The sequence below is a fragment of the Theropithecus gelada genome, chromosome 8 (genome assembly GCF_003255815.1).
Source record: "Theropithecus gelada isolate Dixy chromosome 8, Tgel_1.0, whole genome shotgun sequence".
Lineage (NCBI taxonomy): Eukaryota > Metazoa > Chordata > Mammalia > Primates > Cercopithecidae > Theropithecus > Theropithecus gelada.
Genome location: NC_037676.1, coordinates 75618487 through 75641751, shown reverse-complemented (window position 1 = coordinate 75641751; position 23265 = coordinate 75618487). Strand labels below are relative to the sequence as shown.

At 44.0% G+C, this 23265-nt stretch overlaps 2 protein-coding genes across 6 annotated transcripts in view; one reads left to right on the top strand and one right to left on the bottom strand.

Moving 5' to 3' along the window:
- The window catches only part of STAU2 (staufen double-stranded RNA binding protein 2), a 334517-nt gene extending 312106 nt beyond the window's left edge, over positions 1 to 22411 (top strand). For 3 of the 5 annotated variants that reach the window (XM_025393312.1, XM_025393315.1, XM_025393316.1), the window contains 2 exons: positions 20086 to 20174; positions 21318 to 22411. In XM_025393312.1, the coding sequence (XP_025249097.1) occupies positions 20086 to 20174; positions 21318 to 21411 (183 nt within the window). In that variant the 3' untranslated portion in view covers positions 21412 to 22411. The remainder of the gene's footprint in view (positions 1 to 20085; positions 20175 to 21317) is intronic. The other 2 variants (XM_025393314.1, XM_025393313.1) reach the window with 2 other exon arrangements.
- On the bottom strand, positions 1323 to 22702 carry LOC112629752. Its single transcript, XM_025393321.1, has 3 exons — positions 22543 to 22702; positions 3655 to 3826; positions 1323 to 2978 (listed from the first exon to the last, which is right to left on the bottom strand). The coding sequence occupies exons 1-3, from the start codon at positions 22684 to 22686 to the stop codon at positions 2953 to 2955; spliced, it is 342 nt and encodes a 113-aa protein (XP_025249106.1). The 5' UTR covers positions 22687 to 22702; the 3' UTR covers positions 1323 to 2952.
- Between the last annotated feature and the right edge of the window lie 563 nt (positions 22703 to 23265).

The following is a 23265-nucleotide window of genomic DNA, read 5'->3' as shown; positions in this document are numbered from 1 at the left end:
TTCTCCCTTCTATCTTGCTTCCTTAATAGATGAACCATCAAGAATGAAGTTTAGCATGATAACTTGAGAAAGCAAAAGAAGAAAATCTTATGCTTTTGGAAGGGAATGTGCCCTCAGGCAAAAGTTTTAAAAAATTCTCTGTCTCGTAATACATGTTAGGAAATGCCAGTTGTCATGCATGCAGCTTAAGATGGATTAGGATTCCATCACTGATCATGGAATAAATCTTATACTTTTAATCTTACAAGTTCATTTGCACCAAGCAATTAGAAAAAAAACTGTGTTTGGATATAGTAGAATGTGTTGACCCTCTTAAGAGTACTAGCAGTTTCTAGAAACAATTTAGCAGAATTTTTTCCAAAAGTATTTGGCAGGCCTCATATCCCCATGAGTATACTAAATTTCTTCTCATTTAGGGGTGGAGGTAGGTAAGGGGGACCACTTGTGACCATATTATTCAAACACAGTAAATCTCTTTGTATGGTTACATTGTCTTAATGAGGATGTTTTGCAGAAATCAGGATGCTAGCTTTTTCTTTGAAATGGTTATTTAAGTATAGACTTTAAACATTACTTTTAAATGGGGTTTAATGGGGTTTCTAAAAATTGCCAAAGCAAGTGTGGTATTGTTGGTGATGTACTTTCGTTTCAGTCATAACTAAAAGAAGGTATCGTTTACTTCTTGAACTTTACAGTGACTTTGCATTTGTGTTTGTTTAAAAAAAAACTTTCCAGAAAAAAATATTAAAGTTTGTCCCAATAAAGTTTCTTCCAAAGTTGTGATAATATAATTGACATAAAACAAGTTTAAAACACATTAGAGACACATAATACTTAACTTACTTCACTTGAAAGACCAACGTTCAGCAGCTACTTCCTCCAGATGGATTGGTCTGTAAACATCAAGTGAATCGTTAGTTCTGGGTTTCAATAAACAGGGGAAATAATCTGCTCCCTAATTTCCATAGAAAACTTCTGAGAATTAATGAAACTGTATATAAGAGGTGGCTATATATTCTTCCACATGAGTACTGTTTCTAACCACTCATTCATTCTTTTAGTCATTCAGCCAATAAGTGTCTAGGGAGGGTCTACAATTCTAGATGTTGAGTATTCAGCAATGAATAAAGCAGACAATGTCTGCCTTCATGGAACTTATTCTCTTTTTCTTTTCTTTTCTTTCTTTTTTTTTTCTTTCTTTTTTTTTTTCTTTTGTTTTTTGTTTTTTGTTTTTTGTTTTTGAGACTCCCTTTATTTATTTTTTTATTTTTTATTTTTTGAGTCTCCCTTTGTTGCCCAGGCTGGAGTGCAGTAGCACGATCTTGGCTCACTGCAGCCTCTGCCTCCCAGGTTCAAGCGATTCTCCTGCCTCAGCCTCCCAAGTAGCTGAGATTACAGGTGCGTGCCACCACACCCAGCTAATTTTTGTATTTTTAGTAGAGATGGGGTTTCACCACGTTGACCAGGCTGGTCTCAAACTCCCAACCTCAGGTGATCCGCCTACCTCGGCCTCCCAAAGTGCTGGGATTACAGGCGTGAGCCACCGCGCCTGGCCAGAGCTTACTTGCTAATGGAAGACGCAGATACTAAACAAGTAAATGGTTAAATATATAATATAATTTTAAGCATCAATAAAATTTTAATGAAATCTTGCTAAAACTGAGGCAGTGTGAGGAGCTATGAGAATATAAGGGTAGGAGTGGGGTGGTTTGACTCCTTTAGATCCAGGGGTCACAAGGAGGGGACATTGGAGAAGATACCTGGATGAAGCGAGTGAGCCATGTGAACTGGGAGGGGTGTCTCCAGTCTAAGGAAAAGCACAGGAAAGTCCTTGAGACAGGAGTTAACTCAGGGAGTTCTAAAAAGAGCCAAGAGGCTGATGTGCTGGAGATCTGGGGGCTGGGAGCACCAGGTAGATAATGAGCCTGGAGTTGTAAATGGGGTAGGATCATGTAGGGCTTTGGGGCTGTAGTCAGGAGTCTGGGTTTTGTTCTAAGAGAAATGAGAAGCCCCTGGAGGATTTGAATAGGGTAGTGACTGGTTCTTACTTACATTTCAAAAAAATCACTCTGGATGTTTGCAAAGGGTTGCTTTGAGTGAGCAGGGATGGACACAGGGGTGCAAGTTGGGAAGGTACAGCTTGTGTCTCCGGGAGAGACTGACAGTGGCTTGGGCTAGAACCGTAGCAGAGCAGGTGGTGAGAAGTAGGCTCTGAGTACATTTCAAAAAAGAACCAACAGAACTTGCTAATGGGTTTGATGTGGGAGATGAGAGACAATGGAAGCAAGTGAGGCTGATTGCTAGGGTTTTTGCCTGAGCAACTGGTGGAACAGGGACACCATTTCCTCGGGGAAGAGTGGTTTGGGGGTGGTCATCAAGTTTCATTTCGGGCAGGTTTGAAATGCTTATTAGACATCTAAGTGGAGAAATCCACTAGGCAGTTCAACATGTGAATTCTAGGGCAGGAGGTCAGGCTAAAGATAGGGATTTAGAGCTATCAGTATTTATAAGGGATTTAAGCCATTGGCCTCAGTAAAATCATCTAGGGAGAAAATTTTGATGGAGAAGATAAGAGGTCCAAGGATGGGCTTGAAAAGTCAGGAAGAAGGAAAAGCCAGCGGCAGAGGAGACTAAGAGCTAAAGTAGGAGGAAAAGCAAGATGACAGTGGTTTCCAGAAGCCAAGCAAAACCTAGTCTTCCCATATTAAGAAAAAAATGGAAGCGGCTGATTAACACCCTTTCAGGTCCTGCACCCTGAGCTTCGCTCTTAAGAGGCTCCTGGACTTGGCCAGGCTGGTGCTGTATCTTGAGCACTCAGGTGACACATTCTCTCACTGGACTGAGGTGGGATGATATAGGTAGTTCAGAATTCAGCTCCAGAACCAGGCTGCCTGAGTCCACAATCCAGATCTATCAGGAGCAAGTCATGTGGCCTTGTACAAATGACTTCCTCTACGTCTCCGTCTCCTCGTCTTTAACTGCGAATGAGAGTCAAACCAACTTGTGGTTACTGTGAAGATTAAGTGAGTTAGGAGATGGCAAGTCCTTAGAATGAAGGCTTCATCAGCAGAAGATGCTTTCCTATTTACTAACTGAGATTTGTACTAGCTCAAGGTCATATGACTGGTAAAAGTTGGAGCTGCTCATTCAGCCCAAGTTTGTTCAGCTGCCAATCTCAGCCTCTTTCCCACCCCTGTCACTGCAGCCTCCACCTCCCGGGTTCAAGCAATTCTCCTGCCTTAAGCTCTTGAGTAGCTGGGATTACAGGCATTCACCACCATGTGAGGTTAATCTTTGTATTTTTCAGTAGAGCCAGGGTTTCACCATGTTGGCCAGGCTGGTCTCGAACTCCTCACCTCAAGTGATCTGCCCGCCTCAGCCTCGCAAAGTGTTGGGATTACAGGCGGAGCCACCACGCCCGATCAAATCTCAGCCTCTTAACCAGCTTGCTGTCCTGCCTCCATACAAGATTCAGGGAGCTGGAGATGGTGCTTGACTTTTGCATGCAATGGGGGTGCTGGAGCAGCTCCTGCCAGCTCACGGTGCCAGCTGTGCACACGTCTTCCCAGCTGCGTATCAGCCAGGGTGGAGGTGTCAACAGATGCTACACTTAGGGATTTTCCCCCCACCAAGAGTCAGTTGTTAAATATTTACCAGCACAATACTGTCCATGGAGAACCCCCCAGGAAGTCCAGACACATCCATCAGTTAATCCCCATGGTAGGATGGTTTTGCTGATGCAATCTTCTAAACGGAGACGTTGAGGAACCAGGTATAGAGGCTTTCTCACATGACCAGTGGTGAAGCTCAGGTCCAAATGTGTCTCCTTACAGTGGGAGGGAAGACAGCTTTTACCAGCAAACCAAGCTCCCCGCACATTAGGTAGTTCTAAACGCCCTCTCTCCGATAGCCCTTCTCACGTTGCAAGTTTGCTGGTGCTGTTGACCTGTGTGGCTTTGTCTCCCTGAGCGGGACTACCTCTGAGTATCAGGGAGCCTGAAAAATGAGAGGCCTACACAGCTACCTGCCTCCCATCTGACATTTGGCCCAAGGCAGTGGGCGTCACCCAGTCTTAACAACTAGCTGCCCTCGCTGGACACAAGGTTCCTTCCTGTTCTGAGCCCGAATCCGTTTGCCTGCAGCTTCCACTCCTTGGGTTTGGCCCAGCCTTCCCCAGAATAAGGCACTGCCCTTTACTACACCACGGCTTTGAAACTGCCGGGGACACTCACTGCGCCCTCGATTCCCACTCGGCCTGGTGGCTGCAGCCAATCTGAGTGGCTTCGTGCCCCAGCTCCCTGTGGCTCACCCCAAATGCTGCCTCTCTGGGACACCTCCATTTCCTCCAGGGCGACTTGAGCACCACCTCTTGGTGTCATTGCTGTATGTCCTTTCCTCACAGTCATCTGGTTCCACTGCCATTGCTGTCCTGCCTGTCTCCCTGCTGGGACGCATGCCATGGAAAGGTGGTGACTGTCTGTTAGCGCCCGGCGTGGTGCCTGGTTCTCCATGAGTATTTGTTGAATGCGTGTCCATACCCCAGTGGTGAGTCAGACAGGCCAGGCCCGTCCTTCAAGGAAATAATGACAGACTGAGACCAGTGCCATGAGGGAAATAAGCACAGTCCTGTGATTTGTTGGGGGGCACACTCCAGACAGAGCGGTCAGGGGAGGCCTCCCTGGAGCTGAGACCTGGAGCTGATGAGCAGCCGGTGGAGAAGGGATGGCCGGAGGGACCAGCCAGCGGGAATCCCTGAGGCAGGAAGGAGCTTGTCCCAGCAGAGGGACAGAAGAGCCCAGCACAGAGCAGAGGAGTGAAGGGGTCATGGTGCGGGGGCCCTCGGAAGAGGTGTGATCGCCTTCCAAGGGCAGGGGAGGCTGCTGAAGGGTGTAGGTGGGAGGCGGCCCGATCCTGCTGTGAAGAGGCCGCTGCAGCAGGAGGGCAGGCTCTTCTCTTCTTGCCTGACTGGCCTGTCGGGAGTGGCCAGAGGCAACTAAGGGCCCCCTGGCACCTAGGCCTCTCTTCTCAGGCCCAGCCTCCCCTCCCCAGGCATCTCAGCCAGACCCTCACCTTTCCCTGGGCCCAACACCAACCTTACACCTCAGTGTGACTTTCAGTCCCCCTTTAAAAGATGTATATTCATTTTTCCATGGCTGTGGTGACAAATTGCCACAAATGTGGTGGTTTAAACTAACACCAATGTGTGATCTTGCAGTTGTGGAGGTCAGAAGTCTCCCATGGGCTCACTGGAGCTATTGAGGTGTCCCCAGGGCTGAGTTCCTTTCTGGAGGCTCTAGGGGAGAAGCCATCTCCTTGCCTTTCCAGCTTCTAGTGGCCACCGCATTCCTGGGTTCATGGCCCCTTCCTCCGTGTTCAGCGCCAGTAATGACCCATCCCTCACACCCTTCTCCGATCATCATGTCTCTATCTCTGCCTTCAGCTGGGAAAGGTTCTTTAATTTTAAGCACTTGTGTGATTAGATTGGGCCCACCTGGGTAATCCTGGCTACTTGTCCCATCTCCAGGTCCTTAACCTGATGCTATCTGCAAAGTCCCCTTGCCAGATAACGTAACATATCACAGGTGACATGGATTAGGACATGGGCATCTTTGGGGGCCATTATCCTGCACACCACAGGACTCCTAGATCTTAAAGGATCAATCAAATACAGTGTGTGAACTGTCAGGATGTAGATTCAAAAACTGACTTTAAAGGACGTTGTCGAGACTATCAAGGAAATGTTCACATAGGTATTTAGATGATATAAAGGATTTAGAATTAATATTGTTAAGTCTGTTAATGGCATGTATCTTTACCTGATATTTGATTTGGAATATTACAGGAAAAACATGGAGTGAGACACCTGAAACAAGATTGGCAAAATAGGCCGGGCACGGTGGCTCACACCTGTATTCCCAGCACTTTGGGAGGCCAAGGTGGGCAGACCACCTGAGGTCAGGAGTTTGAGACCAGCCCGGCCAACATGGTGAAAACCTGTCTCTACTGAAAATATAAAAATCAGCTGGGTATGGTGGTGCATGCCTGTAATCCCAGCTACTCGGGAAGCAGAAGCAGGAGAATCGCTTGAACCCAGGAGGTGGAGGTTGCAGTGAGCCGAGATCACGCCACTGCACTCCAGCCTGGGCGACAGAGTGAGACTCTGTCTCTAAATAAATAAATAAATAAATAAAAGATTGGCAATACTGATAATTCATTTGGGTGATGGATGAGGGAGCTTCAGTGTATTATTATCCTTTGTACTTTTGCAAAGATTTAGAACTTTTATTTTTAAACATTGAAAAATATAAATAGATAAATATATGTGTAAAATCCGTTGTAAGAGGTTAAGGAGACACATGTGGAACAGAGCTAAGGTCTGTTCTGGCTCCGTCTTTGCTGTCATCCCACTACTAGGATGGCCACCATATGTCCCAGGAAAAACATGAGGCTCACTGCATCCCTCACCCACTGAGAGAACCTGCCTTTACCATCTTTTATGCTGGGGCCTCTATTTCAACAAAACCAATATTCAGAATTAAACAGAATTTCAAAGGTTATCTTGTTTGACCATCACCCCCTCTCCCCAGCCCTCCCACATGCAATCCGGGAATATGCTAAGTGCAGCAAAAGTGATGAAATAACCGTAATGTAAGGTTTTATCAATTGCTTACTCAAACCAAAATGAAATTCCTAAGTAGAGCTGTCTGTGCCCATGTTCAGCAGGAATGCTTCACATTTTTGTTGCAGTTGAATATCAAAGAACCAAGACATCTCAAAGGGACCTTCCCAGCGGTGAGGGGTGAGGGGTAGAGGCAGAACTCAGCCATGATTGCCCTGCAGAGCCAGGCTCCTCTCGGGTGAGAGGTGCTCCGCTCGGGTCCCTCTGGTTCAGGATATGCCACCACCAAGGTCTTAGGCAAAACCACAATTGTGGAGTCCTCCCAGATAAGGTTTCCCAGGCATCTCCTTTGCAGACCCCAGACTGGCCTGAAGAGGGCAAAACACTTGTTTCAGACCTCAAAGATGATGGATGATTGAGATCTCAAATGACTGACATCTTAGAAAGACAGTAACTATTCTCTATATTCCTTGGAGGTAAATTCTGGGGCAGGAACATTTCTCTCAGACAGATAGATACAACCCAGTCCTGCTTCCTGGGACTTTTTATCCTCTTGCATTTTGGCCGCAGAGCCCAAAGATGGGGTGGAGGGGTGTGTCAGAGGCGGGGAGAAATATGGAGCGCTACCTGCAGAGAGGAAAGCCAACCGGGGCAAGATGCTGGCTCTGAGAACAGAGAGAACAGAATAAGACCCCTGTCTGCGAGCACCTGTCTTCCCGGGGGAACTTCAGATAGAAGTGGATGGGTCATCAGCTGAGGAATATTTTTTGAGGATGGTCTGTAGACACACTGTGGAGATTTCAAAGAGGGAAGGGGCCCCACCAGCCAAGGATTTCCCAGCTACCTGGGAGACAAGATGCAAACACATCAAAGGCGACTCACAGTTTAGAGAGGCAAATGGCAAGCACTGTTAGGAACCCAGACGGAGATAGGCGGGAAATTAGGGACGTCCACCTGGAGAAGCAGAAGAGACTGCAGGGGCAAAGGTGTGGAGACAGTGGGCAGACCAACCTCAGCAGGGCAGAAGGTCCAGCAGGGGCATCTCCACACCAGCTGGCCAGGGAGCTTGTGGATAACGCTGACATCTGCCAGGTGTTCCTGAGGCTAGGGACTGGTCTCCTGGGTTGGGGTTCACACTCTGGGAAATGGACTGGCACTCAATGAGGTTACGAGGTAGAATGGGGCCAGCCAACAGGGGCCTTGAATGCTGGGCCAAAGATATGGAATGTGATTCCAGGGGTGGGAGTTATTAATGGCTTTTGATTGAGAGAGTGGCTTCATGATAGGGTTCTCTTAGGAAGACCAGTGAGACAGCAATGGGCTGAAGGAATGAGGAAAAATATAAAGGAAATTGAACTTAAATTAACATGGAGTGAGAAAGGGAGTGTAAAGAATTTCATGACTGGATGTTGGACTCAAGAGAGAAAGATGTGTAATGAAAGCCCTCATTTATTCAACACCACTATGGTCAAGGCATTTACCTCTCAAATAATCCGATGCATTCATGTACCGGATTCAGCTTACACATGATGAAAAAGAGGCTCAGAGAGATAAAATGACTTGCATAAGGACACACAGCTGGTCTGCAGTAAAGCTGGAGTTTTAATCCAGGTCTAACAGAGTCCACATAGGAAGCCCTCTCCCTTCCTTGTTCAGGTGACAGGGAGAGTGTATTCGATTTCTCTTGCTGCCTTAACAAATTGCCACAGACCTAGTGGATTAAAACAACACAAATATGTGATCTTGGAGTTCTGTAGGCCAGAAGTCAGACAGGAATTTCACTGGGCTAAAATCAGGAGTCAGCAGTGCCTTTTTGGAGATTCTACGGGAGAATCCACCTCCTTCCCTTTTTCAGCTTCTAGAGGCCACTCACATTCTTTGTGTTGAGTCAAGGAATGTGAGTGGCCTCCAGAAGCTGAAAGCCCCCTTCCTCCATCTTCAAAACCAGCAACATTGCCTTTCTTGGACCCTTCATCCCTAGCCACATCTTTGTCTCTGACCACAGTCAGGAAATGTTCTCTGATTTTAAGCACTTGTGTCATTGCAGCGGACCCCGGGAGAACCCAAGGCTAACCTTTCCACGTCAACATTCGTACCTTCATCTCATGTGCAGAGTCCCTTTTTCCATGGGAAGTAACGTGTTCACAGGCGCTGAGGATTAGGACATGGGCATCTGGGGGGCTATGATTCTGCCCGCCACACAGAGTGAGCCTGCCGTGTGGACACGTGCCTCAGCAGCAGGTGGTGTGCCCACAGCTCTGTTTCAGTAAGCCCTGTGACAAAGGGGACTCAAGAGAGAATAAAAAATAATTAAATAGGCCAGGCATAGTGGCTCACGCCTGTAATCCCAACACTTTGGGCAGCTGGGGCGGATGGATCGCTTGAGCCCAGGAGCTCAAGACCAGCCTGGCCAACATGGCGAAACCATGTCTCTACTAAAAACACAAAAATTACCCAGGCATAGTGATGCACACCTGTAATCCCAGCTACTCGGGAGGCTGATATCATGCCACTGCACTCCAGCCTGGGCAACAGAGGCAGACTCTGTTAAAAAAAAAAAAAAAAAAGGCCGGGCGCGGTGGCTCACGCCTTTAATCCCAGCACTTTGGGAGGCCGAGGTGGACGGATCACAAGGTCAGGAGATCAAGACCATTCTGGCCAACATGGTGAAACCCTGTCTCTACTGAAAAGACAAAAACTTAGTTGGGCATGGTGGTGCACGCCTGTAGTCCCAGCTACTCAGAAGGCTGAGGCAGAAGAATCGCTTGAACCCAGGAGGCGGAGGTTCCAGTTAGCCGAGATTGCACCACTGCACTCCAGCATGGCAACAGAGCAAGACTCCGTCCCCCGCCCAAAAAAAAAGAAAAAAAAATTAAATAAAGGACAAAACCCAGAAATTTGAAAAGGAATAATATGAGGAAAACAGCCTGGTTAGAGGAAGGCCTAGTAGCGAGGACAATGCACTCAACGTTTGTTCTAAGCACAGAACACATTCTGTGCAGTTACTCCTGCTGTCACTTCCACTCTGCATTGTTGTCAAGGCTAGCAGCTACGCCATCACCCATCTAAGAGCCTGACTGCAGATGTAAAGGTGGTGGCTAGGTCTGTGATTTAAGTGCTCAATTTTAAATGAATTCCCCAAATTCTAGAGTTAAAACACCTGTTCTTCGTCTTAGGCAACTGTCTAAAATCTGTGTGTCTCTCCGACCACCTACTCCTCTATTTTTTTTACGACTAACCATCACCTTAGCAGGCAGACACTCCTTTGTTCTGAGGGTAAGCCATTTTAGAAAGTACCAATTTTATGGAAATTACCTGAACTGATAGGATTGTGGAAGCATGAATAAAAAGTGCAGGCTATAATGAAATTATTAGAAAACAGGGCAGCAACTGGGTTAATTCAAGCTCAATATAATCCTTTTTTAATGTAAAAGAGTCATATCATTGATTCATCTGAAATGTAATAGACTGAAGAGCCTATTGTAACGTGGTAAGTTTAGAAATGTACAAATCTCTTTTTGGTTTCTCTTATTTCATATAAAAAGAGACATGGTATTTAATTACAGATCTTTCAAAGAAAGAAAAGGATAACTTAGAAACATTAATATCACATACTTTGGGCAATAAACTTTCAAGCTTATTGAAGAACCTTCTGATTTTTCAGTTATTTTGATGATTTAATACAAGATTCAGTATCAGAGATTGTTGGGATGAGAAATTAGGAAAATACTCAACTGCAGATGAAGACATTTACATTTGAAACCTCTCATTGCCTTGTGAAAGGACATGGATTTAATTAACTGCATATATGACTACTGTGTGCATTCTGAGGTGAATCTAGCCGTTAGATCAGCTCCCAGGAGTTCAACATGAACAAGCTTTTCAGGGAGAAAAGGCAAAACAAACCCAACTTTGAATACTTCAGAAATGAAGGCCACATTTAGACATGTTTGGTTACCATCGACTTTAATGGAAACTACTTGTCTATTTCTGGGAACCAGAATGTGACCTCGGTGGGGAAAGACTGAAATGGAAAAAGAGAAAATAAAAAGATCCATTGGGCATGAATGCTCAGAGACTCCACAAAGAACTACGTGTCACAAGGGGATAAGTCCATATTTTGCTAATGAAGACTGCCGTTATCTCTCAGAGAATGGCCAAATGCTGCTACGTTGTCGTTACAAACTGTTTAATCCTGAAGAAGGAAGCAGGGCTGGTTTCAACATATTTGCAAATTGCTAATTGACAAGAGGAAAGTTAGAAATTACAGAAATGACTGGACTCACCTCCGTTCTGTGAGTACACACGCACACACACGCACACGTGCACGCGCGAACCCACGCCAACAAATAGGCATGAAAAGTATCTTACTGGCATCATGTTTCTGGCATTGCTATAACTACGTACAAAACAAGTGATACATGAAATGGTAGCGACATCTGTTCTAAAACCTGTGGGGCTTTACTCACAAAACAGTTGTAAAATCTTTGGGGGACAAAAATATTTCTTGTATCTATGCAGATGCTTTCCTCTAAGGGACAGACACACACACACAGACACACACACAGAGTCACATGCAAATGACTGTGTTGACCTGAAAAGACAGGAATAAGGAAAGTAAATGTCATCCACTTCTCTAAAATGCTTCTTTAATTTTTCTTCTTCAAACGAAGCTAAATTTATTGCTTTAGATGTGCCTTTTATTTCTTTTTTTTTAAATCCCAGAACATATTGTCATAAAGCTGAATTTAAGATTCCAGTTAGTAGGCTGTGGTAACATACAAGTAGATGCTAAATGTGTTTGTTTTCATTTGCTAGGAAAACATCTTCTGACCTTGGAAATGAAATCATTTAGTTGTCCGTTTGTTTATGGCCAAAGACTTATGGAGCGTTCTGGATACTTATGTTAGTGTATCTTTGAAATTCTCTAATCCGTGGCGTGTGGGAAGTTACACAGCTTGGATTTGAGCATCACTCAGGATGTTCCTCATTAAGGAACCCAGATTTGCCTCCTTCCCACAACTCCCCAATATTAGTTTACACTTATTACACAGCAAATTGTCCATGCTGAAAGTGAACTGCAGATGGTAGGATTTAAACACCTCATTATCAATTTACCCTCTCAGTAAACATAAAGTTTAGAGCTTGCTTCTTAATCAGGCTTCAAGTATGTTTTCCAAAAGAAGGTTATTTGATTTTTTGTTCACTCCAAAGTGTCTTTTGATATTATGTAGCATATTTATAATGTTTTGAATTTTTAAAGCAACTGGCCTGTAGCAAGTTAACAATTTATTCTGTTAGAGTAGTTTCAGCCTGAGGATATTGTTGATTTTACCTTCTTCTGAACAGGTTTGGAGGTATGCAGTAAAACATTTTTGTGGACTGTTAAATTTTAGTGTTTGTTCACAAAGCCACTGCATTATATGTTCTTTGAAATCATCGATCTGATAGCAAAAGTTCATTCTGCCTGCGGACTTCAGTATATACTTGGGTCTCGCTAAAGGTAGTGTGGCTCTTACAGGTATTGGCATGATCTATTGTGGATGTTTTCCTGTGGCAAGAGAAGCAAACCCATCTCTTTCCATAGCATTCTTTAATCTGTAAAGTGTTGTTTCTGGGAAAATAAGGGGTGATGAAGTGTGGGAGGAGAGCCCTGATTCCTGAGCTCATGTTGAGCAGGGAGGCAGCCGCTCTGAGGGTTCTGTCCATACCTGTGAGAGGGGTACCTGGTCGGCAGGCCCTGCCCACTCTGTTTTCCTGAAGATACTGAGTTTGTTGCTGTCTGTACATCACAGTTAAACCCTTCACCCTTGATTTTTGTTCGCTTCACCTTTGCAATCCCAGTGCCTCTTCTCACTGCAGCATCCTACATGCCACAAGCCCAGCTAAACCCTGGGGCTTCTCCCTCCTGCCAGAAACCACAGGAAAGTAAGAAATGAAAAAGAATTTTCAGAGAAATGGAGGAGGGAACAAGACACTCAGAATGTAAAGAAATGGAGAATCCAGTAGTCTTGTCTGTGGTCATTGGGTAACAAAACCCAAGTGACAAAATAATTACTCTAGTCATTTAGTTTTAGCCAAAATTGCAAGTGTTACAGAAGTGCTATAAGTGAAGCTTCGGAAGTCAACCCAGGGCTGGGAGCGGACTGCCGACGGCAAACTGTGTGCTCCCCGCAAAACAATCCACCCCTTTTCTAGAAAATGGAGATAACTTTATGAGCTTACCTCAAGTAATTATTTGTGAGAAACAATCGAATGAGTATGGAAGAGGTAATGAGTGATTTTGAAATATTAATATTAAAAGAAGCTCTGCTGAAATCGGGTATGTTGAATGTGAGTGGTTTTAAATTTGGTGGAAATAAAGAGACATGAGCCATACCTGTGATCCCAGCACTTTGAAAGGCCGAGGTGGGAAGATTGCTTGAGCTTGGGAGTTTGAGACCAGCCTGATGACATAGCAGGACTTTGTCTCTACTAAAAATAAAAAAAAAAATTTAGCCACGTATGGTGGTGCCTGCCTGTAGTCCCAGCTACTTGAGAGGCTGAAGTGGGAGAATCGCTTGAGCTTGGGAGGTGTAGGCTGCAGCAAGCCGTGATTGCAGCACTGCACTCCAGCCTGAGCAACAGAGTGAGACTCTGTCTCAAAAAAGAAAAAAAAAAAAAAAGAGAGACCTGAGCAAGAGTATAGGTTGGTTTCAAATCTCTGCTCTGCCGCTTACTAGCTGTGTGACCTTAAGTAGGTTACTGAATCCTCTGAGCCTCTGTTTCCTTATGGGTAGGAACTATCTCACAAGGGCTGTGATAATAACTCAGGTCATGGCAGGTAAAGGGCCAGACCCATGACAATGGCGGGGTGATGTTCATCAAATGGTAGCTATTACTGTTTACGTAGGTTAAGATAAATCGGTCACCACTGCCTCTTATAAATTGAAAAGAAATCCCTCTCATACTTATAAGCTATTGTATTCACGGTTATCAGTGAGATGTGGGTTGAGTTATCTGATCAGGTAGATGAGGGACTGCCCCTTGGAAGCCTTTAAGCATACCTGTGGAGGAGAGCAGTCACGCAAGAATTCTGAAAATCCGTTCATGGCATCAGGTGAGAGAGCACGCCGCCATTCCAGACTCTAGGACATTCTTGGAGGGATGACGATCGTTTTGACAGCACACGGGGGACCTGCCTGGCATGTGGATAAAATCATCCAGGAGATTTTGCAAGAGCTAAAACACCGAAGTTGCTCCCTGAGACCTGGCCTTTGTCTCAAATATGCAGCTCTCTTCAGATGGAAGAGATCAGGTGCTGTGGGTCCTGGACTGGGCGAAGCAGGTCATTTGGTTCTGGTATTCAGGCCAGACTAAGAACCAAGTATTCCCAATGTACCTAGTTAAAACAGGCTACAAGTAGCCTAAAAACGATGTCTTGAAAGATTTTTTAAAAATTGTTTTTAGTTGTTGTTTTGCCCTTGCTAGGAATAAAACAGGACTGAGAAGCCCCAGAGCTCTTAGGAACCCCATTCAGCAGTATCGCATTGCAAAGTTCCATTTCCTGGCTCTCAGTAGCCCTCTGTGATAGTGCTTTTGGGATCCAGCACTGCTACATCTGGATATTTACCTAAAAAGTTTGAAATCTGTATGTCAAGAGGTATTTGCACCCTCATATTTATTGCAACAATATTCACAATAGCAAAGATGTGGAATCAACCTAAATGTCCATTAAAGGATGAATGGATAAAGAAAATGTGGTAGATAGACACAATGGAATACTAGTCAGCTTTTAAAAAGGAAGAAATTATGTCATCTGCAACAACATGGATAGAACTGGAGAACATTATGCTAAGTGAAATATGCCAAACATGGACAAATACCACATGTTCTCACTTACATGTGGGATATAAAACAATTGAACTCACAGAAGCAGAGAGTACAGGGGTGGGTACAGAGGCTGGGGGGAGGTGGAATGGGAAGATGGTAGTCAAAGGGTACCAAGTCTCAGATAAAAAGGATTAAGTTTGATTTTTTTGGACATCTGCACAATGTGGTGAATATAGCTAATAGTTGAGTACTGTACATTTCGATATTGCTCTGAGAGTATATTTCAAATGTTCTCATCACAGAAAATGTTAAATAATTTATCATTATGTTACAAAAAATAATAAAATTTCAAATGTAATTGTCCACTTTGGAAAAAATTCATAAATTTCAGAATTTAGGCCAATAATTCACATTTTAATGGATCAGAAGAAAAAATAGCTGGTCATTTGTTCAAATTGTTGAATATACAAAAAACTCCAAGTTCATGTGCCCACTCCATGAAATTGGGAATATCTGGAAAAAGGTCTGGCATGGATTGGTCCTTGGATCCTACAAGTGAGTGAGCCTGGCCTTCAGTGCCCCACGCGCATGTGTGAGGTGGGACAGCAGGCCCCGGTTGAGGGACACAGCCTGTGGGCACGTGCACTGCCCTCAGCATAGCCGCCTCAGCACTTCAGGACTTAAAAGGACCTGAGAGTGACTGAATCAAAGCTCCATGAGAGTCAAATTCCTCTGTGAATTCCTTTCTTGCAGGGAGGGTGGGGAAAACTGTCCAAACCTCAGTCTTTTGAGGGTGAGTTTAATTTTTGAAAACAGCAAAACTTCAGACAAAGCCAACTCTAGTGAAGAAAGTCAACAACCAGGATGAACACATTAAAATAAGGTGGGGTCAAAAGATGACAAAACTGGTTTGCTTCTCTGACCCACAAAATGGTTCTGAGAGGTAGTTCCAGAAGCACCTAGAGTAACACCCTCCTCCCACTGCTGCTGCCAGCACGACCTCTCCAAGGGTGGATGGAGAGCTCATATTAACATCTTTAAGGCTGGGCGCGGTGGCTCACACCTGTAATCCCAGCACTTTGGGAAGCTGAGGCAGGCAGATCACCTCAGGTCAGGAGTTTGAGACCAGCCTGACCAACATGGAGAAACCCTGTCTCTACTAAAAACACAAAAGTAACCTGGCATGGTGGTGCATGCCTGTAATACCAGCTACTCGGGAGGCTGAGGCAGGGTAATCGCTTGAACCCAGGAGGCGGAGGTTGCAGTGAGCCAAGATCACACCATTGCACTCCAGCCTGGGCAACAAGAGTGAAACTCCGTCTAAAAAAAAAAAAAAAAAAAAAAAAAATCTTTAAAAATGGGCATCATCTTTGGCTCAGAAATGCAATTTTAGGAATTTATCATAAGGAAAGTATTGAGATGATACACAAAGATTGAACTAATAGGAAGTTTGGTGCAGTGTTGGTCACAGCTTAAAAATTTGAACTGGTCTAAATGTCCAACAGTAGGACTGGCTAAACCTACAAGGACATATAAAGTCGACAGGATACTGTGCAGTCATGAGAAATGATGCTACCAAAATGTTTCTGTTGATACAGAAAACTGCACACATTCAATGAAAAGAGCACACAACAGATGAGTGGACAAAAAGCCAGGACATATGTACCCAATGGAATACTACTCAGCCATAAAAAAGAATGAAATCCTGTCATTTATGGCCATGTGGATGGAACTGGGCGAACATTAAGTGAAATGAGCGGGGCACAGAAAGTTAAACACCACTTGTTCTTGCTCATTTGTGGAAGCTAAAAAAGTTTATCTTATAGAAGTAAAAAGTAGAGCAGAGGATATTAGAGGCTAGGAAGGGTAGGGGGGAGAGAGGGATAGGGAGAAATTTATTAAAGGATACAAAATTATAGCTAGATATGAGGAATAAGTTCTAGTGCTCTATACCACTGTAGAATGACTATAATTAACAATAATATGTTATATAGTTTCAAACAGCTAGAAGGAGAATATTGTATGAACCCAACAAAAAGGAATGATAAATGTTTGAGATGATGGATGTACTAATTACCTTGATCTGATCACTATGCATTATGTGTATTGCAACATTGTTACATACCCCATGAATGTGTACAATTATTGTTTATCAATGGAAAAAAAAAAAAGCGGGTTACCTCCAGTGTTAAGATATGATCCAGGCTAAAGTTTGTAGATCATAACTTGATCTACATGGGGAGAGGATAGAAAGTGATATGGAGGCTGGAGGCAGAGGCTCATGCCTGTAATCCCAATACTTTGGGAGGCTGAGGCGGGTGGGTCACTTGAGGCCAGGAGTTCAAGACCAGCCTGCAACCCTGTATCTACTAAAAGCACAAACATTAGCTGGGCATGGTGGCTCACACCTGTAATCCCAGGTACTCGGGAGGCTGAGGTACAAGAATTGTTTGAACCCAGGAGGTGGAGGTTGCAGTGAATCAAGATCACACCACTGCACTCCAGCCTGGGTGACAGAGTGAAACTCCGTCTCAAAAAAAAAGAGAGAAAAAACAAAAGCAAGTGATATGGAAAGACATGCGCCAAATTGTGAATGGTGAGCAGGATTGTGGATATTTTTTACATTCTTTTAGCTTGTCTATATATTCTGACTTTTCTGTAACAAAAAACTATTTTTATAACAAAAAATAATACAGGGAAACGAGAGAGAGAGAGAGAGAGATTCCGCTATCCTTAAAGAGAAACTATGAGGTCCCTGTATAGTTTGCTGGAGCTGCTGTAGTAAAGTACTACAGATTGAGTGGCTTCATCAACAGAAGTGTATTGTCTCACAGTTCTGGGGGCTAGAAGTTCAACAGCAAGGTGCTGGCAGGGCTGGTTCCTTCTGAAGGCTGTGAGGGAGAATCTGTTCCTGGCCCCTCTCCTCACTTCGGGTGCTTTGCTGGCAATCTTTGGTGTTTCTTGGCTGCTGCGGCATCACTCCAGCCCCTGCCATCATCTTACATGGCATTCTCCCTGTGTGGGTCTGTGTTCCAGTTTTCTTTTTTTATAAGGATACCAGTTATATTGGATCAGGGACCTACCCTACTCCAGTGTGACCTCATCTTAACGAATTACATCTGTACTAACCCTATTTTTAAATAAGGCCACATTCTGAGATATTGGGGGTTAGGACTTCAACATATGAATTTGGGGGAAGAGCACAATTCGACCTATAACAGTACCCAGGGAAATGGCCACACGGCTCCTACCCCACTGAAGTTAACGCCTACCTCCCACCACAACCCACCTGGCTGTTGTCCAGCATGAGCATGGGCCAGGATCAGGAGCTATGGGGTGGCATCACTGACCTTCTCCCTGTAGTGCTCCAGGTCCAAAGAGCTTATGATGATTACTGAGACTTGAGCACCACATCCTCCCTGTTTTGGGATGCCCGGGCCACGGCTGCAGATCTGTGTGGGCACTCACATTAGCACCTCTGACCTAGGAAGCCCGGTTTAAAGATTCGAAAGGAAGGAGTAATCTAAAGAAAAAGAAAGGACATATGCCAACTTTTGCTTGGATATAGGAGTTGTGATTAAAAAGCAACAATAGAAAAACAAGAGAGAAGAAAGAAAAAAGTATTATGAATATTACACATTAAATCCCACACATGGATGTTTATAGCAGTTTTATTCATAATTGCCAAAAACTGGAAACAATCAAGATGTCCTTCAATAAGTGAATGGGCAAACGAACTGTGGTACGTCCATGCGATGGGACATTATTCAGCAGTAAAAAGAAAGGAGCTATGAAGCTCATTTATGAAAAGCCATCTCATTCACAAAAAGACAGAGGGGCCAGGTGCAGTGGCTCACGCCTGTATCCCAGCACTATGGGAGGCTGAGGTGGGTGGATCACCTGAGGTAAGGAGTTCGAGACCAACATGGCCAACATGGCATGGCCAACATGGTGAAGCCCCATCTCTACTAAAAATACAAAAATTAGCTGGGCGTGGTGGTACACGCCTGTAATCCCAGCTACTTGGGAGGCTGAGGCAGTAGAATCGCTTGGACCCAGTAGGCAGAGGTTGCAGTGAGCCCAGATTGTGCCACTGCACTCCAGCCTGGGTGACAGAGCAAGACTCAGTCGCAAAAGGAAAAAAAAAAAAAAAAAAACGTAGAGGAGCTTCAAATATACATTGCTAAGTGAAAAAGCCAATCTGAAAAGGTGACAAATTGTCTGATCCCAACTACTATATGGCAAAACTGTAGCGATGGTAAAAAGATTGCTGGTTGCCAGGGGGCTGGTGGGGATGGGGGGAGGTGAATAGGTGGGGCACAGAGGATTTTTAGGGCTGTGGAACTATTTTGTATAATACTCTAATGGTGGATACATGCCATTAGACATTTGTTGAAACCCATAGAATGTACCACACAGAGTGAACCCATATGTAAACTGTGGACTTCAGTTAATGATAAGCTATCAATATTTGTTTATCAGCTATAACAAATGTGCCACACCAATGCAAGATGTTAATGATTGGGGAAACTGTATTTAGGGGAGGGAAGAATATGGGAACTCTGTGTACTACCTGCCCAAGTTTTCTGTAAGCCTCACAAGACTATTAACTAAAAAGAAAAATCACACCTCCAAAATATATTCTGAATAAAGAAATTTAAAGGAAATCATACACTTAGCTACCCTAAAGGAGCTCTTGGCAGATAAAAGTTTGGGAAACCGCCAAGAACTAGCTTGTTTTCAAAGGCAGCTGAGAAGACACAGATGCCCCAAGTGTGACCCAGCGGGATGCCCCAGGATGAAAACAGCCCTGCCTGCTCACACCCATCTCAGACTCAACAGAGCCCTTCCAATCTCACTCAGCAGTGTCGGGCTTGGGGGAGGGGAGGTAGACCCAAATTCTTACTCAAAGAAATAACAGTTTGGAACATGCACAAGAGTGTCAACAAGTTATGTAGATCTTATCAGCATGGCATTTTTGGTGCCTCCCAGCTATCCAGCAAGGCTCCACCAGCCTGTTCACACCCTGCGGCTTCCCACGCACCCGAGCCTATCAACACCTCGGAGGCTCTGCCCAGCAGGCCTGCCTCCCCAGGGCACGACCAGCCCAAACTTTCTCTCCATCCTCATCCTCTCAGGATCCCATCGTACCATCCATCCCCTCGGTCTGCACGAGAACCTGCTGTCCATTCCTCTGCGGACATTCTGTACTTGACTGGGGCTACATGTCTATAAATTTAAACAATACCTTTATGCTCACTTTGGAAAGAATACTCAAGGTGGAAAATTTGGATGTCACACCCGAGGGAAGAGAATGTGTAGTTTCAGTAACGTGAGAAATTATGCAAAGTCACCATGGAAGTATTTTAAGCTTATACGAGGTGTTTCCATTTTTGCAGATAAAACATCACGATTTTGCAAAACTGTAGAGAAGGGATAAGGCAGGAGACTGAAAGCCCTCGTAGTTCTGGTTATGTATATACGCTGCTGCCTGATCATGCAGAGTTTCTAGTGTACTTTTGTTAAACAATGCAAAAAAAAATTTACTTAGACTGATGAAAATGAGAGTCTTTCTATCTCAGCTTTCTGTCACAGTTACTTGTTCATTACACTGAAGTCAGTGAATGGCTTTCTGTGTTCGTTTTCATTCTTAGGCAGCCTTAAGTGCCTTGAAACAATTTTCTGAACAAGGACTGGATCCAATCGACGGAGCAATGAATATTGAAAAAGGTTCTCTTGAAAAGTGAGTAAATCCCGTCAGTATTCTCACACTTTTAATTGTAACTGTACAAAAGATAAGGCATAGATAATAATGTTTTAAAAAGTCAAGACAATAGTATCTACATCTTACACAATTATTAGTAATATAATTAAATGTAAAGAAATGAAAACCAGTACATATGGCCATACGCATCTCCTGTAATATTTTTGTGAAAGTTTTAACCTACTAATTGATCATTGATTTTGCATCTCTTTGCCTTTGTTGGAAATATTTGTGTATTGTCCTGACTGTAGAGACTTGTAAAACTTACAAAAGATTGTTTTTCACTTCATAATGTAGAGCATTGTCTGGCTAAGCCATTTTCAGAGGTAAAAGTTTTCACTCACATTCCTGCTAAGTTGTGGGCAAAGCGGAGAGAAAAGAAAAAGAAGTTGAGAGGAGGCGCCCCTCCCCTTGGCTGTGTTTGGTTTTTCGTATTGTTTTCTATGCAACACCAGCACACGTTGCCACAAAAGTGTGACTCCCAAGGGCTACAAAGGCAAAAATGCAGCTATCATAATTATTTCTGAAATCCAGTTCGTAGCTTTGTTTTAATGAGATGTGAACAGAAGGTCTCATCAAAGAGACTGAATTTGGGGTCTCTCCAGAGACTCAATTTATACTGAAAAAAAGGAAAGCGGTTATATTTATACAGTAGAATTCAAACTCTTTCCAAGCAGTAATAATAGCAGGTAGGATCTCGGAGCACATGCAGGAGATAACATTTTTAGGTTTAAAAGAAAATAAAAATAGTCAACCGAGAAAGTAAAAACCAATTACACTGACCCTACAGTTAAATGAGCATTACAAAAAAAAAAAATTAATAAGAAAAAACAGCATTTGGTCATTAATATCTAGAAGGTGAGGGCGTGAGAAGAAAACATTTGGTAAACAGACGTGGCGTTTTAAGTTGTCTATAGATCGGCAACCATTTATAAGTTAATTTAATCAAAAACATTTCCACATGATCTCATCAGTAGACTATCTGAACATAAATATTGTTGTTTCACTTTAAAATGTCACTTTTGTGGTGACCTTTGAATCCTCTGTGCCATCTGCTAATAAACATGTCTGAAGATGTGCAACCCCAGGCCTTCAGCTCTTGTTAATGTATTAATCTTTCAGACAAGCCAAGCATCTGAGAGAGAAAGCGGACAATAACCAGGCACCCCCGGGCTCCATCGCTCAGGACTGCAAGAAATCAAACTCGGCCGTCTAGCAGCTCCCAGAACCTGCGGCTGCCACCGCATCCTTATAAACCTGTCAGCACGCATGAGGGTGTCTGTGTTCAGGGAAATGAATGACTAATACCATTATTTGAGTCTTATGTGAAGACAACACTATTCTAACACAAGAGATAATATACATGGTACTGTTTATTCAACTGGGGGAAAATAAAACTTTGAGCATTTCCCTTGGAACTCGAGATCAGATCATAACTCATTTGCCCAGAGGCAGCAGAAATCTGATCCTGCTACTGGAGCTTAAAATAACAAGTAAAGAAAAGTGTTAGAAACAAAGCTAAAATTTTAACATGATTAATAATAGAGAAGTTGGGTTTGGTTCTGTTGTTACGATTGTTTTGTCGTGGTGCTTGTGTTCAGTTATATTCTCTCTCTCATTTTAAATAATGCTTGACAATTCGAAAATGAACCAATGATGTGCTGTGGAATGTGATGGTTGTCTTCATATAGAGTCACATGGTTTCTCTTTTTATGCAGATATTTATAATCTTCATCCTATATCAGTAGGAATAACTATACGGTGCACTACAAAAAAGATGTATGCAAACAAACATGCTTTAAATCAGGTCAGATATTTGATGAAAAATACGAACTAATGTTAGGAGCAAGTAGTTTCAACATACTCCAGGAACTGAGAAACAAAACAAAGCAATTGTGGGTTTTGAGCTCCATATACTCTTAGCAAGTAAGGGGGCGTCTTGCCCCTATATATCATTTTCCCGGATTCCACTCCCCATTGTGGGAATCGCGCCCACCCCCATCCGTGTGTTGTAGCCACTCACGGTTTGCATCAAGAGTGTTTTTTGTAACTGTCTCTGGACTTGGGACAGTGAGTAGAATCAAAAATAAATAATGTACATGGCGGGGAAGGGAAAAACCTGTTGGAGTTGCTTCCAGCCAGCCACGCTCCGGGCCAGCATGTTGGAATCCAGCGTGGAGCAAATGCAGTAAAAATGTGGTTGGTTTCTGTGTGAAGCGCTGCTGTTGTTCTTTCGTTCTCTCACGCTCATCTTTTAAATATCACCTCCGTGAAACCCATCCGAAAGGCCACCACCCGGCCTAGTCACCCTGCCCAGCAGTGGGATTAGAGAACGGATAGGCTGTACCTGCGAAACTGCAGAGCCGCCTCCTGGGTGACTCGGGCCGGGTTCCTGGCCAACGTCATCACATTGTTCAGGCTTTCTCCTTATTGATTTGCAAACGTTGTGCAATGAGAAAACACTATATGGTCTAACTGCTCGACTCAACATGACAATAGGAATATAATTATGTAAGATTTCACAAGCAAAACCACCACAAATCATGATCTGGCTGACTCACACGCGACTGGAGAATAAACAAACAGCAACATAAGGAAATAACTCTAGGGTTGTTTTTAATGATTCCCATGTGGGGAAGTCCATCAGTATTGGGAGGGCTGGGTGCCCTTTGAGGAAATAGGTTATGTTACATAAACCTGAGTCCTTGCGAAAAAAGCAGCACATTTGTAAAGCTGGAGCTCACAAAGGTAAACTGGATGGAAACACAGTCCTGCTGCCTGACACCAGGGCTCAGAGGGCCCTAAATCATTCCCTTTGAAGGGCATAGGCCTTTCCTTCTGCTAGGCCTTCGCCCCCTGAGGTTTAGACCCTCAGATGGGGCAAGGGACTGCTTCAGGCAGGATCACTGAAGAGGATCTTCAGTTTACCCAATGCAATAAGCATAGGCTCCCTCTGGCAGCCCACATCGAACTACACCAAGGCTGTCAGGTCTGTAGGAGAGCGATGAGCTCCGGGAACAAACACAGCTAATCAGTTCTCACGACCCAAGTACCTAAAGGACTTAACTCT

Excerpts from the sequence above, each read along its gene's own strand:
- LOC112629752 (XM_025393321.1), bottom strand. The coding sequence starts at position 22,686 with ATGTTGAGTCGAGCAGTTAGACCATATAGTGTTTTCTCATTGCACAAC. Across the intron at positions 3,827-22,542 it reads GCGGCTCTGCAGTTTCGCAG|GAGACACATTTGGACCTGAG; the intron begins GTACAGCCTATC and ends TCCCACTGTAAG. Across the intron at positions 2,979-3,654 it reads CCATGGACAGTATTGTGCTG|TTAAAGACGAGGAGACGGAG; the intron begins GTAAATATTTAA and ends TCTCATTCGCAG.